The sequence below is a fragment of the Pristiophorus japonicus genome, chromosome 4 (assembly GCF_044704955.1).
Source record: "Pristiophorus japonicus isolate sPriJap1 chromosome 4, sPriJap1.hap1, whole genome shotgun sequence".
Taxonomy (NCBI): Eukaryota; Metazoa; Chordata; class Chondrichthyes; family Pristiophoridae; genus Pristiophorus; species Pristiophorus japonicus.
In genome coordinates, this window is record NC_091980.1 from 130101304 (window position 1) to 130115968 (window position 14665).

At 44.5% G+C, this 14665-nt stretch overlaps 1 protein-coding gene across 1 annotated transcript; it reads left to right on the top strand.

Moving 5' to 3' along the window:
* The first annotated feature begins 5293 nt into the window (after window positions 1-5293).
* On the top strand, window positions 5294-7872 carry LOC139262565 (ferritin, higher subunit-like). The gene is made up of 4 exons (XM_070877728.1): window positions 5294-5395; window positions 6825-6971; window positions 7215-7340; window positions 7717-7872. The coding sequence occupies exons 1-4, from the start codon at window positions 5294-5296 to the stop codon at window positions 7870-7872; spliced, it is 531 nt and encodes a 176-aa protein (XP_070733829.1).
* Window positions 7873-14665: the final 6793 nt, after the last annotated feature.

Genomic DNA, 14665 nt, shown 5'->3' on the forward strand with positions numbered 1-14665 from the left:
ATGATGCAGTAATTCCATCAATTTCAATTGTACCTCTTAACTATCCTGTCCAAGAGGACTAAAATTCAAACTCTCAAGCAGTAAGCTCCAATGTTCCTTGATATCTGCTACTGGCCTCCACTCCTTTCTGTTTCTCTTTCAGTTGTGTGACTTCCTGGAGACCCACTACTTGGATGAACAAGTGAAGATGATCAAGAAGCTTGGAGATCACATCACCAACCTGAAGAGCCTGGGAGCCCCTGAGAATGGCCTGGGAGAGTACCTGTTTGACAAGCACACCCTGGGGGAGAGTGACTGAAGCTTCTGATCAATATCTGTTTATATAATGTGTGTGAGACTCTGTCCTACATAGAATGGTGGCTTTGTACAGGCTGAGACCTAAGCTCTTGATGTGAAATGTAATCAACTGTAAATAAACTGTTCAATATTGGACTGGGTTTTGTCTCCTTGCAATTAGTGGCTGCTTATTTTCCATTTACCATAACTTGTTTGCAGCACAAGTATTGCACTCGGTTATGCAACAATTATACATTGGCCTCCTGTGCTGTAACCACTCAGCCTGTTGAGCCTCTGCTGGCTCTCCAAGAGCACTTCAGCTCGTCCTACTCCCTTGCATTTTCCCTGTAGCCCTGCAATGTTTTTCCTTCATGTACTTGTTCAATCCTATGATTGAAACTGCTTTCACCACCCCCGCAGGCTGTGCAATACAGATATTATCCACTCACTGCATAAAAGTTTATCCTCCATGTCAGCTGTGGTTCTTCTGCCAATTTGTATCTGCTGGTTCTTGTCCCTTCTGCCAGTGCAAACAGTTGTATAATTTTTCGCTTTGCTGGAATAATTTCAATATATTGACATTTCTATTCACAAAAACATAAATCGGAGCAGTAGTAACCCATTTGGTCATGTGAAGCCTGCACCGCCATTCAATATGATCATTACTGATCCTTTACCACCACCATGTTCATGCTTCTACCCCATAGCCCTTGATGCCTTTTGTATCAAGATATCTCGCATCCTTCTTTATATTCAGCAATTGGGCTCCATTGCCTTCTGTAGTCAACAGTTCCCCAGCTTCCCCATCCTGAGTGAAAACACTTCTCATCTCAGCGCTAAATTTCCTACCCTGTATCCTGAGCCTGTGACCTTTTATTCTCAACTTCCCAGCCAGGGGGTACTTCCTCCCCACATCCAGTCTCTCCAAACCAGTCTGAATTTTATGATTCATTTAAGATCCCCTTTCACTCTGGTGAATGCAGGCCTTGTCAAGCCATTCTCTCTTCTTGGGACAATCTTTCCATCCACGGAATCAGTCTGGTGGAACTTTGCTGTGCTCTGTTGGTTAAGGAGACCCAAAACTGTGCACAATACACCAGGTGTCATGTCACCAAAGCCGTGTATAATTGTAAGACATCCTTGCTCCTGTACAGTGGAAAAACAATGGTAAATATTACATTTGGTTTCCTCCTCCAAATCTATTTACATATGTGACTAGCTAGGGCCTAAGCACCGATTCCTGTGGTATCCCACTAGTCACTACCCAATGCCAGGCAAAGACCTGTTTAGTCCGACTCTGTTTTCTATCAATTAACCAATTTTCAATCCATGGCAGTATATTGCCCCCAATCCTATGTGCTTTAATTTTGCACACTAACCTCTTGTGGGACTTTATCAAAGGCCTTCTGAAAATCCAAATACACTACATTCAGTCGTTTTCCCTTATCTAATCTCGGTTACATCTTCAAAGAAATCTCCAGTAGGTTTGTCAAACAATTTTCTTTTCATAAATCCATATTGACTTTGTCTAATCCTGTTGATATTTTCTTCTAAGTGTCCCTTTATCACATTCTACTAATGTTAGACGAACTGGGCTGCAGTTACCTGTTTTCTTCCTTTTTTAAAATAGTGGGGTTACATTTGCCACCCTCCATTCTGTGGCAACTGTGCCATAATCTGTAGAAATTTGGAAGATGATAACCAATGCATCCACTATTTCCATGGCTACCACTTTTAGTACTCTGGGATGCAGATTATCAGGCCCTGGGGATATATCAGCTTTCAGTCCCATTAGTTTCTCCAGCACTTTGCTTATGAATAATCATTCTCTTTAACTTCTCTTGCTCACTAGACCCTGAGTTCCCTAACATTTCTGGGATGTTATTTGTGTCCTGTTCTGTGAAGACAGAACCAAAGTATTTAATTGTTCTGCCATTTCCTTGTTCCCCATTATAAATTATCCCATTTGTGACTGAAAAGGACCTACATTTGTTTCACTAATCGTTTTCTTTTTACATACTGGGAGAAGCTTTTATAGTCGGTTTTTATGATCCTTGCAAGTTCAGTCACATGCACTATTTTCCCCCCACTTAAACAATCTCTTGGTCCATTTTTGCTGAATACGAAACTGCTCCCAATCCTCAGGATTGCTACTTGTTCTGGCAACTTTGTATGACTCCTCATTGAATCTAATACTATCCTTATATTTTTGTGCAAACCATGGTTGGGCCACTTTTCCTTTTGTGTTTTTGCAGCAGAAAGGAATGTATAATTGTTGCAATTCATGCATTCGTTCCTTAAATGTTAGCCATTGACTATCCACCATCATGCCTTTTAATGACTCTTCCCAATCTACCATAGCCATTCCTCATACCTTCGTAGTTTCCTTTGTTTAGATTTAGGACCTAGTTTTGGATTGGACAACTTCACTTTCAATCTTCATGAAAAATTCAATCATGTTATGATCATTCTTCCCTAAAGGATCCCGCACAAAAAGACTATTAATTAACCACTTCTCATTGTACAATACCCAATCTACGATAGCTATTCAGACATGTTGAAGACCTAATTTCAATTGCACGTCTATGTAACGACTCAAAATTCTGGTTACTGTAAACTCACTCAGTGCAACATCATCCATCTTTATTCCAGCCCAAGTGTGACAAAGACACCCAGCTTATATACAGGTGATCAAGCACACATGACACGTGTGTACAGCTCAATGATCTCTGACCGCGGCGCCCTCTGGTGTCTTGTGACTCCCAAGCATTAATGCATAAGAGTATATCTTGCAAATTCTATTCATGCATTTCAATCCAGCATTGCAAAGCTGTAATACAACAATTGGAAATGTTCACGTTTGTTCAACCACATAAGGCAGTGGGACCACAGGTACATTTTAGTGTCTTAAATGAGGCAGAGAGGTTTACATAACATGCGTATGCCATTTGGCACCTCGAGCCTGTTCCGCCATTCAACAAAATCATGACTGGTCTGATCTTGGTCTCAACACTTTCCTGCCTGTTCCCCATAACCCTTGACTCCCCTATTGTTCAAAAATCTATCTATCTCCACCTTAAATGTCTTCAATGACCTTGCCTCCACACACACACACACACACACACACACACACACACAGTACTGAGTGAGTGCCGCACTGTCAGAGGGGCATTACTGAGGGAGCGCCGCACTGTCAGAGGGGCAGTACTGAGGGAGCTCCGCACTGTCAGAGGGACAATACTCACAGGATTTTGCACTATCGGAGGAGCAGCACTAAGGGATTTCCGCACTGTCTGAAGGTCAGTACTGAGGGATTGTTGCACAGACTCATGTTTGATTCAGGTGGGTCAACTGTGCTCATTGGTGGCATCTCCCCCGAAAGGGTAGTGCCTGTGGTGTGATTGGTGGCTCCGGATCTGAATCACTGCCGCACTCTCTGCCCCATCTAAAGCAGAGTTTTAATCCAAGGGAACACCTCTCATCAGCTCCTCCAGGACGGAACCACTTCTGCACTGAAACCAGACGTCACGGCTTTGGATCTCCGAGATATACCAGCATGAAAGGTCAATGACCAGAGGGGAGAGATGAGGACGATTATTTTAACGCAGCGAGTTGTTGTGATCCGGAACGCGCTGCCTGAAAGGGCGGTGGAATCAGATTCAACAGCAACTTTGAAGAGGGAATTGCATATATACTTGACAAAAGTTGCAGGGCTAGCGGAAGGAACTGAGGAGTGGGACTAATTGGATCGCTCTTTCAAAGTGCCTGCACAGGCACGATGGGCCGAATGGCCTCTTTCTGTGCTGATAGAATCGATGATGAGCCAGACAGTTAGAGCATATCTGAGCCTCATCATTTCAATCAGATTTAAATATTCATCATTTCAATCAGATTTAAATATTCTTTCGCCTCACTGAAAACTGACTGTAAAAGGACACGTCTAACACATCAAATTGAGGGGCAGGAAAAGACCAGCTGGCCCATTAAGCCTGCCCCAAAACATGCCGGAGCAAATCATAGAATCATAGAATGGTTACAGCACAGGGGGAGGCAATTCGGCCCGTCGAGCCCGTGCCGGCTCTCTTCAAGAGCACTTCAGCTAGTCCCACTCCCCCGCCCTTCCCCTGCAACCCTGCTATTAATTTTTCCTTCAGGTACTTATCCAATTCCCTTTTGAAAGCCACGATTGAGTCTACCTCCACCACCCTCTCGGGCATTGCATTCCAGATCCCAACCACTCGCTGTGTAAGCATGTCGCCTTTGTTCTTTTGCCAGTCACTTTAAATCTGTGTTCTCTGGTTCTCGACCCTTCTGCCAATGGGAACTGTTCCTGTCTATCGACTCTGTCCAGACACCTCATGATTTTGAATCCCTCTATCAAATGGAGATGTCGGTGACAATTTGTTCAGTAATGTTCACTCCCACTCATTCTCACTCAATATATTGAATTTTACCAGGCATCATTCCATGAGAATAAAAATGACAGATCGTTGATGCCCCCATGTAGCCAATCCTCAGACACATGCCCATTCTCTATATTTGAACTGGGGGCAGTTCACACCACCCACAGGATGGAATTCCCATTCCACTGGCCAATGCTTGGTTTGTAAATGCACTAAGACGACTTGATTGCTTTGAATATTGTCTCAGTGCCACAGAAACTTGCAAGTAACAAACTTCGCCAGATTATGAAAAACCCCTTTGGCGAAAGTAGAAAATTATAATTTCATTCAAGTGAGAGCGTTAAACAATGGCACACTTTCAGATTTGAAGACGTTCAAGGAACCCAAAGGCAGTGACATCACCAAGACTGATCTCCCCCAGACCCCTCCCCCAAACCCCCTCTCCTTTGTTAATTGGTGCCTGAATTCAGGAAAGATCCCTGATTGGCTCTGAGGGATTGTCAATCATCATTGGTGATGTCACACCCTGTTTGAATGCAGCTGTTCCAATAGTATAAATACAGGAGCTTGTGCAAGTCAGAGTGAGATCCAGAACTGTGCAGAGGATAGTGAATATGGCCTCCCAAGTATGTCAGAACTACCACAAGGACTGTGAGGCTGCTGTCAACAAGCAGATCAACATGGAGCTCTGTTCCTCCTATGTTTATCTCTCCATGGTGAGTTGTGTATTCCTTGTTGCTGCATTCTGAAAAGTTGTTAATTCTCCAGTTCAATGAATTGGCTTTAAGTTGTATTTCTCTGGACTTCCTTTCCTGGGGGAGCAGAGTCTTTGGGCAGTGAAAACTTCAGGTGTGTAATACAGGGGATCTTGTTGAGTTCATGGACTGCTCCTGACAGCAGCTGCCCTCTATTGAGGTTTAATATTGGAAACCAGCTCAGCTGCTGCCTGAGTGTGTGACAGAAGAGCACAAACCTGGTCAGGTGCCTGTTAACCTGAGACAATGTACAGTTTCAGTGGGGGACTGCAGTGAGTGAAATGTGGGTAGGTTCTCATGAGTGCTCTCATTAATTGGAGGTGATGTACTGAGAATCCTGGTGTTGGAGCCCTGCTCACTGCTGAGATCTCTATTGCACTATTGTGTAAACTACTGGAGTGGAGGATTTTTCTCACTCATTCTAATTAAAGTTTGGACATGAAGAAGAATCATTTCTATAATGCCTTTCACTACCTTGGAATATCCAAAGTGCTTTGTAGCCAATGAAGGAGTTAAATGTAGTTACCTGTTATGTGGGAAATGCAGCAGTCAATTAGTGCACAGGATGCTCCCACAAGCTGATGAGATAATGATCAGATAATCTGTTTTAGTGGTGTTGGTTGAGTGATAAATATTAGCCAGGACACTGCAGAGAGCTACCTGCAGTAGTATCAAGAACATGGAAAAGGCTTGAGGGACCAATGGGTGACTCCTGTCATTCACCAAGATCATTGCTAATCTTGTACCTTAACTCCACCTCCTGCACTGTCCCCATATCCTTTGCTATCCAAAAATTTATTGCTCTTGATTATACTCAATGACTGGAATTCTCTACCCCAGGAGCTGTGGAGGCTCAAAGTGTCATCACATTGAGTGAATAAATTCCTCCTCATCTCAGTCCTCAATGACCCCTGGTTCTAGACTCTCCAGCAGGGGGAACCATCCTCCCTGCATCTAATCCTTCAAGTCCTGTAAGAATTTTGCACATTCCTAATGACATCAACTCTCATCCTTTGAACCTTGAATAGAGGCTCAGTCTGCTCAATCTCTCCTCGATCTTTCACATCCACCTCATGACTGACACACTCTTGTGTGAATGACAGAAAGTAGAGGAGGCATTGCTTATCCAGGAGTAGAATTTAGTTTGACTGGACATGAAATATAATCCTGAACTTTAGTTTTATGTTCAACCAGCAAAGGAAAAACTTTGATCATGCTATGGGGAGGTGAAGCTCAACTTCAATTGATGAAGTCAATTGCATTTTGCTAGTTTACAAATGGTGTCTATCTTTTAAGAATTCATTCACTTGGGTGGGGGGGAGGGGAAATAACTCTTGCATTGTATATGAAGATCAAGGTCTAAATAGGCTGTCTTAATTTCTCTCTGCAGTCCTTCTACTTTGACCGGGATGATGTTGCCCCGCGTCACTTTGCTGAGTTCTTCAAGGAGCAGTCACATGAGGAACGTGAGCATGCTGAGAAACTGATGCAATTCCAGAATTGCCGTGGAGGATGGATCATCTTGTCTGACATCAAGGTTTGGTTCAATTATCTAGTGGCCTTCTGTCTGGATACCCTTAGACCTGATTGATTCAAATACCTCCTAAAGCAATTGATTCCATGGTTGTAGTAGTGGAATTCAGTAATTCTATATTCCTGTGACACATTGTTTATGGTAAAATGGACTTCTGGTTGCTTTTTTATCCTATTTTCCTTTGTACTGTGTTTGGTATTTTGTTTGTTCCATTGTAAGTGAACTACCTGTGATTTTCCTCTTCAGAAACCAGAGCAGGATGAGTGGAGCAATGGTCTTGATGCAATGCAGAGAGCTCTGCAGATGGAAAAGAATGTAAACCAGAGTCTGCTGGATCTGCACAAAATCTCCACTGGGAGCACTGACCCTCATGTTAGTTCCTCATGTGGGTTTCTGGGCAACTTGGAGGTGGTGGAACATTGCTATCCTTGAGCTGTTTCAAAAGTGCTCCATGCCCAATAGCTTTGTTTTTAGGGGGGTGTTCTCTCTTGGGTTCTTCAGGGGGTGGGGGAGAGGACCATGAAGTTGGCCGACTGTGGACATTGAGACATAAATGGATCCCAATGTTTCCAGGATCTAAGCTCACATTGTACAGAAGTTACTGGATCATTAGAGCAAATGTACATCAATTTCAATTGCCCTACCTGATCCTTCTCCACTCCTAGAGAATTAAAATCCTAACTTGGGGGGATGCTCTGATCCTTGATATCTGCTACTGGCCATAACTCATTTCCCTCTTCTCTTTCAGTTGTGTGACTTCCTGGAGACCCACTACTTGGATGAACAAGTCAAGATGATCAAGAAGCTTGGAGATCACATCACCAACCTGAAGAAACTGGGAGCCCCTGAGAATGGCATGGGAGTGTACCTTTTTGACAAGCACACTCTGGGGGAGAGTGACTAAACTGACTGGGATCAAGCTTTTTGTGTTTTGTACTTGTATTTATATAATCAGGCCCCTATCCTGTAGTGAATGAAGGCTTGTGACTTTGTACAAAAAGAGCTGAAACCTATAACAGTAAATAAACTGTTCAACATTAGGCTGTGTTTTGTCCCCTTGTAAGTTTGAGTGGTTACTTATTTTTCATTTAACGTAACGTGGTTTTCATCAAACAAGAATTACACCTGAGCTGTGCAACATTTATAGGGGATTCAGTCCTATGAAATGTGTTTACCTCTTGTGTATTGACTGAGCCATTCAGGCACCTGTTATAAGATCTAAAATGTTCAACGGTGTGTTTGGACAACTGACAGCCCCATGGGATATTGGCCCAGTGACCAAAAGTCTGGTCCGAGGTATGTATTGAGGAGGTAGAGATGTTTAGGAAGACATCTTGAGAGCTTGGGACTGATGAACTGTATACAATTACCTGTTCCAACGATCTGTCTTTGTACAACTGACAATTCAATTCAACAAGATGTAACATCTGCTAAACTCAAGGCCAATTTGCCAGTAATTCATTGTTGCACCATTTCAGTCCAATGAAGAAAAAGTCCTGGATTAGCTTCCTATTTAGTCTATCTGCCTTGTGAACGAATAGCAGTTTGTATTCAATCGCTGCAACAGATCCTCTTCAGTTATGTAGGTCGTTCAGTAATGGGACTCACCACTGCTGCTATCGGCTTGCTGTTAAGCTTTGTCGGCAGAAAAGCAATATCTGATCAATTGGGTGAGGAGGCAAAGCAACAGCTGTCATCAGCTTGCTGTCATAGCTTCAGTGGTTAGTGTGGCTATCCGAGTGGTTCTGGGACAGCTTCTCTTCTGCCTGCTCCCATAATGGTTGAATAACTTGCCAACACAACCTCCATTCACATGAATAAGGAATTGGGTAAGATATCGCAAGACTAACGATACTCCAACAACATTTAATAGTTGGTGAAGGAGTACATGTATTTAATTCCACAAAGCAAAAGGCACAAGATGTTAAACCCATTTCTGGCCACAAGGCTGAAGCACTCAATTTATAAGCCTATCAATTTTTTTTTTGTTAGTACCATTGTGAATTTCATTACGATCACCCTGGATTAGATCTCCATTTCTTTCCTTCGTGGCTATGAATGGATACAAATGGTATTGCTGCGGCCCCAATAATCCAGTGTTTACAAGTTCTTTTTAGGAATTTTGCTGAGCACTGTGTTGAGTGCAATTAAATAGCCATGTACAGACATTCCAGGTTAATGTCTTGGCAACACTCCAGCGCCTTTTGGCTATCGATGTTACAAAATGTCAGATATTGATGAGCCACAGTTCCACGAGTCGGCCTGGGTTTGATGGCTTCATGTATCAACAAAATCTCCAGCTCACTCGATGTGAAACTTTACAGGTGCTCGTGTTTTAAGAATTACTTACAATTTACAGCACAGGAAAAAGACCATTTGGGCCAACTGGGCTATGCTGTGGTTTATGCTCCATGTGAAACTTGTCCCACCCCACTTCATCTCGACTTATGAGCATATCCTTCTATTCCTTTCTCCCTTGTGTTTATCAAGCTTTTCCTTAAATGCATCTATGCTCTTTGCATTCAGAGTTATTACTGCGGGTAGCTCAGTAAACGCACCGCTGCTGCTGTGGATTTTCTGTTAAGCTGTGTGGGTAAAGAAGTGAGTAACAGCTATCGAGCCCAGCAATGTTTGAGCTACAGGACAGCATTTATTGCCCGTCACTAATTGCCTCTGAGAAGATGCTGGTCAGCCATATTCTTGAACCACTGCAGTCTTGTGGTGAAGGTACTCCAACAGTGCTTTGCGGGAGGAAGTTCCTGGATTTTGCCGCAGTGACATAAAAGGAATGGTGATATATTTCCAAGTCAGGTTGGTGTGTAACGTGGAGGTGAACTTGCAGGCGATAGTATTCCCAAACTTCTGCTGCCCTTGTCCTTCTAATTGCTAGAGCTCATGGGATGGCTTGTGCTGCTGAAAAAGCCTTGGCGAGTTACTGCAGTGCATCTTGTCGATGGTACACACTGCAGCCGTGGTGCACCGGTGGTGAAAGCAGTGAATGTGGAAGGTGGTGGATGGGATGCCAATCAAATGGCCTGCTTTGTCCTGGATGGTGTCGAACTTCTTGATGATTGCTGAAGCTGCACTCAGCCAGTCAAGTGGAGAGTATTCCACCACACTCCTGACCTGTGCCTTGTCGATGCTGGAAAGACTTTAGGTGGCAGGAGGTGAGACACTCACAGCAAAATACCCAGCCTCTGGCCTGCTCTTATTACCAGAGTATTTATGCGGCTGGGCGAGTTCAGGTCCTGATCAGCGATGACCCCCAGGGGTTAATGCTGCGGAATTCAGCGGCAGTGAATGTTAAGGGCAGGTGGTTAGACTCTCGCTTTTTGCAGATAGTCATTGCCTGGCACTTGTGTGCTGCCATTGTTACTTGCCCATTATCAGCCCCACACTGAATGTCATCCAGGTCTTGCTGCATGTGGGCATGGACTGCTTCATTGTCTGATGTCTTGCAAATGGCACAGAACACTGTGTAATCATCAGCAAACATTCCCACTTCTGGCCTTTATGATGGAGGGAAGTTCATTGATGAAGCAGCTTAAGATAGTTGGGCCAAGGACACTGCCCTGAGGTATTCCTGCAGCGATATCCTGGGGCTTAGATGATTGACCTCCAACAACCATTTCCTTTGTGCTAGATATGAGACCAGCTCATCGAGAGTTTTCTATATTCACATCGACTTCAATTTTACAAGGGCGACTTGATGCCGTACTCCATCAGATGCTGCCTTGCTGTGAAAGGCAGTCACTCTCACCTCACCTGGAATTCAGTTCCTTTGTACATGTTTGGACCAAGGCTGCAATGAGATCAGGAGCCGAGTGGTCCTGGCACAACCCAAATTGGGCATCGTTGAGCAGATTATTGCCGACAAAATCGTCCCTCAATTTGCTGATGATTGAGTGTAGACTGATGGGGTGGTAATTGGCCTGAATGGATTTGTCCTGCATTTTCTGGACAGGATGTAGCAGGGCAATTTTTCACATTGTTGGGTAGATGCCAGTGTCTCTGTACTGGAACAGCTTGGCAAGAGGTGTGGCCATGAATTTACAGATTGTGGTGGAATACAATTCTGCAGTTGCTGATGACCCACAGTGCCTCATGGATGCCCACTTTTGAGCTGCGAGTTCTGTTTTGAATCTATTCCATTTAACACTGTGGTCAAGCCACTCACCACGAAGGTGGGTGTCCTTAGTGTGAAGACAAGACTTTGTCTCCACAAGGACTGTGTGGTGGTCATTGCTACCAATACTGTCATGGACAGATGAATCTGTGACAGTTAGATTGCTGAGGACAAGGTCAGTAGGTTTTTCCCTTGTGTTGATTCTCTCACCATCTGTCAGAAGCCCAATCTGGCTGCTATGTCCTTCAGGAGTCAGCCCACTTGCTCAGTGCTACCGAGCCCCTCTTGGTGATGGACATTGAAGCCTATTGCTAATATCAGTGCTTCTTTAAAGTGGCCTTCAACATGGAGGAGTACTGATTCATCAGCTGAGGGAGGGCGGTAGGTGGTAATCAGCAGGAGGTTTCCATGCCCAAGCTTGACCTAAACCCATGAGACTTGATAGGGTCCAGAGCAAATATTCAGGAATCCTACCGCTACTCCCTCCCGACTATATACCACTGAGCCGCCACCTCTGGTGGGTCTGCCCTTTTGGTGGGACAGGAGATACGCAGAGATGGTGAAGGAGGAATCTGGGACATTGGCCGAAAGGTATGATTCTGTGATTATGACTATGTCGGGCTGTTGCTTGACTAACCTGTGGGACCGCTCTCCCCATTTAGGCACAAGATACCAGATGTTAGTGAGGAGGACTTTGCAGGGTCGACTGGGCTGGGTGTACCATTGTCATGTCAGAAGCCGGTGCCGAGGTCAATGCCGGGTTGTCCATCCTGTTTTATTCTAATTATTGTTTCTCGTAGCGGTTTGTTACAACTGATTGGCTTGCTAGGCCATTTCAGAGGGCAGTTAAGACTCAACCACATTGCTTTGGGTTTGGAGTCATATTGGCCAGATTTCCTTTCCGAAGGACATTAGTGAAGCGGATGGGTTTTTAGAACAATCCGATAGCTCCCTGTGCAACATTACTGATACTAGCTTTTTATTCCAGATTTTAATTTAATTAACTGAATTTCAATTCCCCAGCTGCCGTGGTGGGACTTTAGATCATTAGTCCAGGCCTCTGAATTACTCGTCCAGTAACATAACCATTATTTTACCGTACTCTTTGCATCTCTCAATGGCACTTTTGGACTATCGATGTCACCACAATTCATACATTGATGAGACACAATTCTACAAGTCATGTTGGGGTTGCGTGCTGATGAGTTTGACGGCTTCATGTTTCAGATAAAACAAATTCTTCATCTCACTCGATGTGAAAAACTTTACAGATGCCCTTGTTTTAAGAATTACACAGAATTTACAGCACAGAAAAAGGCCATTCAGCCTGGCAAATTGCAATGGTGAGCGGTTCTTCTTGAACGTAAAACGCATCAAGGATGAGGTGAGGAACCGAATGAGACAAGATCGATTTAATTGTCTTTCAATCATGAGCATGGAGAGCGAAGTACTGAGAGGACTTGACTTCACACACTGAGCCTCCTCCCAACTTCATTTAACCCGATCAGCATATCCTTCCAATCCTTCCTCCCTCATGTGTTCATCCAGCTTCCCCTTAAACGCGTCTATGCTTTTTGTCTCAACTATTCCTTTTGATAGCGAGTTAAACATTCTGAATACTCTCTGAGTAAAGAAGTTTCTTTTGAAGTCTCTATTAGATTATTAATTCTAACTTTCTATATAATTCTATGGAGATCAGAACTGTGCACAATACTCCAAGTGTTGTCTAGCCAAGGTTCTATATAAAGTTAACATGCTGCACAGGGATGTGGTTCAGTTCACCTCAACCGTATTCTCCCTGTGGCCGAGGATCTCCGTCCGGAGTCACAGTGCGTATTTCGTCCCCTACGGGTAACAACGGACATGATCTTTGCAGCACGCCAATTGCAGGAAAAATGCAGGGAGCAGCGCCAGCCCTTATACATGGCATTTTTCGAAATTATAAAGGCCTTTGAGACTGTCGACCGTGAGGGCTTATGGAGCGTCCTACCTCCATTTTGGATACCCCCAAAAGTTTGTCAACATCCTTCGCCTGCTCCACGACGACATGCATGCCGTGATCCTTTTCAGCGGATTTGTTACAGACCCATTCCACGTCCGAAGCGGGGTCAACCAGGGCTGCGTCATCGCTCCAACGCTTTTCTCAATCTTCCTCGCTGCCAACTCCACCTCACTGTCAACAAGCTCCCTGCTGGAGTGGAACTAAACTACAGAATCAGTGGGATGCAGTTTAACCTATGCCCTCTCCAGACCAGGTCCAAGACCACCCAAACCTCTGTCGTTCAACTGCAGTATGCGGACGACGCCTGCGTCTGCGCACATTCTGAGGCTGAACTCTAGGATATAGTCGATGTAGTCACTGAGGCATATAAAATCATGGGCCTTGCACTTAACATCCTTATGATAAAGGTCCACATCAGCCTGTCTTCGCCACACAGCACGGCCCCCCAGATATCAGGTATCCACAGATACCTGAAAATGACCAACCCACTGAACCGCACAGAGCTATTAAAAAGACACTGACTCGCAAACAACGGAAGATTCAATTAACCTGGGCAAGGGGCCGTCAACAAGGCTGGCCAGCGGGCATTCGAGGTGGTCGTTCGGCCCAACTGTCCACCTCTCTTCCGCGGCTACGTTCGCGCCCGGGTGTCCCTGGAGATGAAGCAGGAGGTGTCCATTGGCACGCTCGCAGCCTTCCGTGAGAGGAGGGACTGGAGTGCATCATCACCTCGGGTATAGAATTTTAATTTAATTTGTTAAGTTTCCTTCAACATCTTTTGTGAAGTTGCAGTCTTTATTGGTTGTGCCTTTTTAAAAAGGGGCCCATGCTTGACTTTAAATTGACAATTGCCACCGACAAAAAGAGTCAGCCAATGATGCTCATTCTTCAAAGTTCATGACTGGCTCTGGGAGTCATGGCCCCTCCTCCCTTTACTTGATTGGTGCTCTGACAGAGGCTGCAACTTGTGATTGGCTATTGAGGAATGTCACTCACAGCTAGACTGTCCCACCCTGGATTATCCAGCAGTGCAAAGACAGGAGTTTGAAATTAGCTAACTCTCAGCTTCATGCTTCAACAAGGCTTAGATTTTTGGAAAAGCAAATTAGGATGGCCTCTCAAGTGTGTCAGAACTACCACAAGGACTGTGAGGCTGCTGTCAACCAGCAGGTCAACATGGAGCTCTGTTCCTCCTCTGTTTATCTCTCCATGGTGAGTTTTGTATTTCTGAGCACTTCACAATGGACCTGGTGCAATGTCAATTTACTAGATTCTGTGCTGTATCTGGCCCACCCTCAATTGATGCACAGTGAATTCATTTGTTAAAGCTATACTATAATAGAAGTTGGGAAGCAACTTTTTACACGTGTGGTGGAAGTCTGGAACATATTCTCTCTCTTTGCTTCCCACATTCCACCCACCCCAGGCTGTGGCTGTCTGGGCAAGGTTTTTGTTGGGTAAGGCTATCAAGGGATTAGAACATTAGCAATAGGAGTAGGCCATTTGGCTGATCTTCTTCCTCAATTACACCTTCCCGCACTATCCTCATGGGCCATAATTTTTACATAA

Bases quoted from the DNA above. Each gene is read 5' to 3' on its own strand.
- LOC139262565 (XM_070877728.1), top strand. From the start codon at position 5,294: ATGGCCTCCCAAGTATGTCAGAACTACCACAAGGACTGTGAGGCTGCT. The intron at 5,396-6,824 runs GTGAGTTGTGTA...TTCTCTCTGCAG, and splicing joins CCTATGTTTATCTCTCCATG to TCCTTCTACTTTGACCGGGA. The intron at 7,341-7,716 runs GTTAGTTCCTCA...CTTCTCTTTCAG, and splicing joins CTGGGAGCACTGACCCTCAT to TTGTGTGACTTCCTGGAGAC.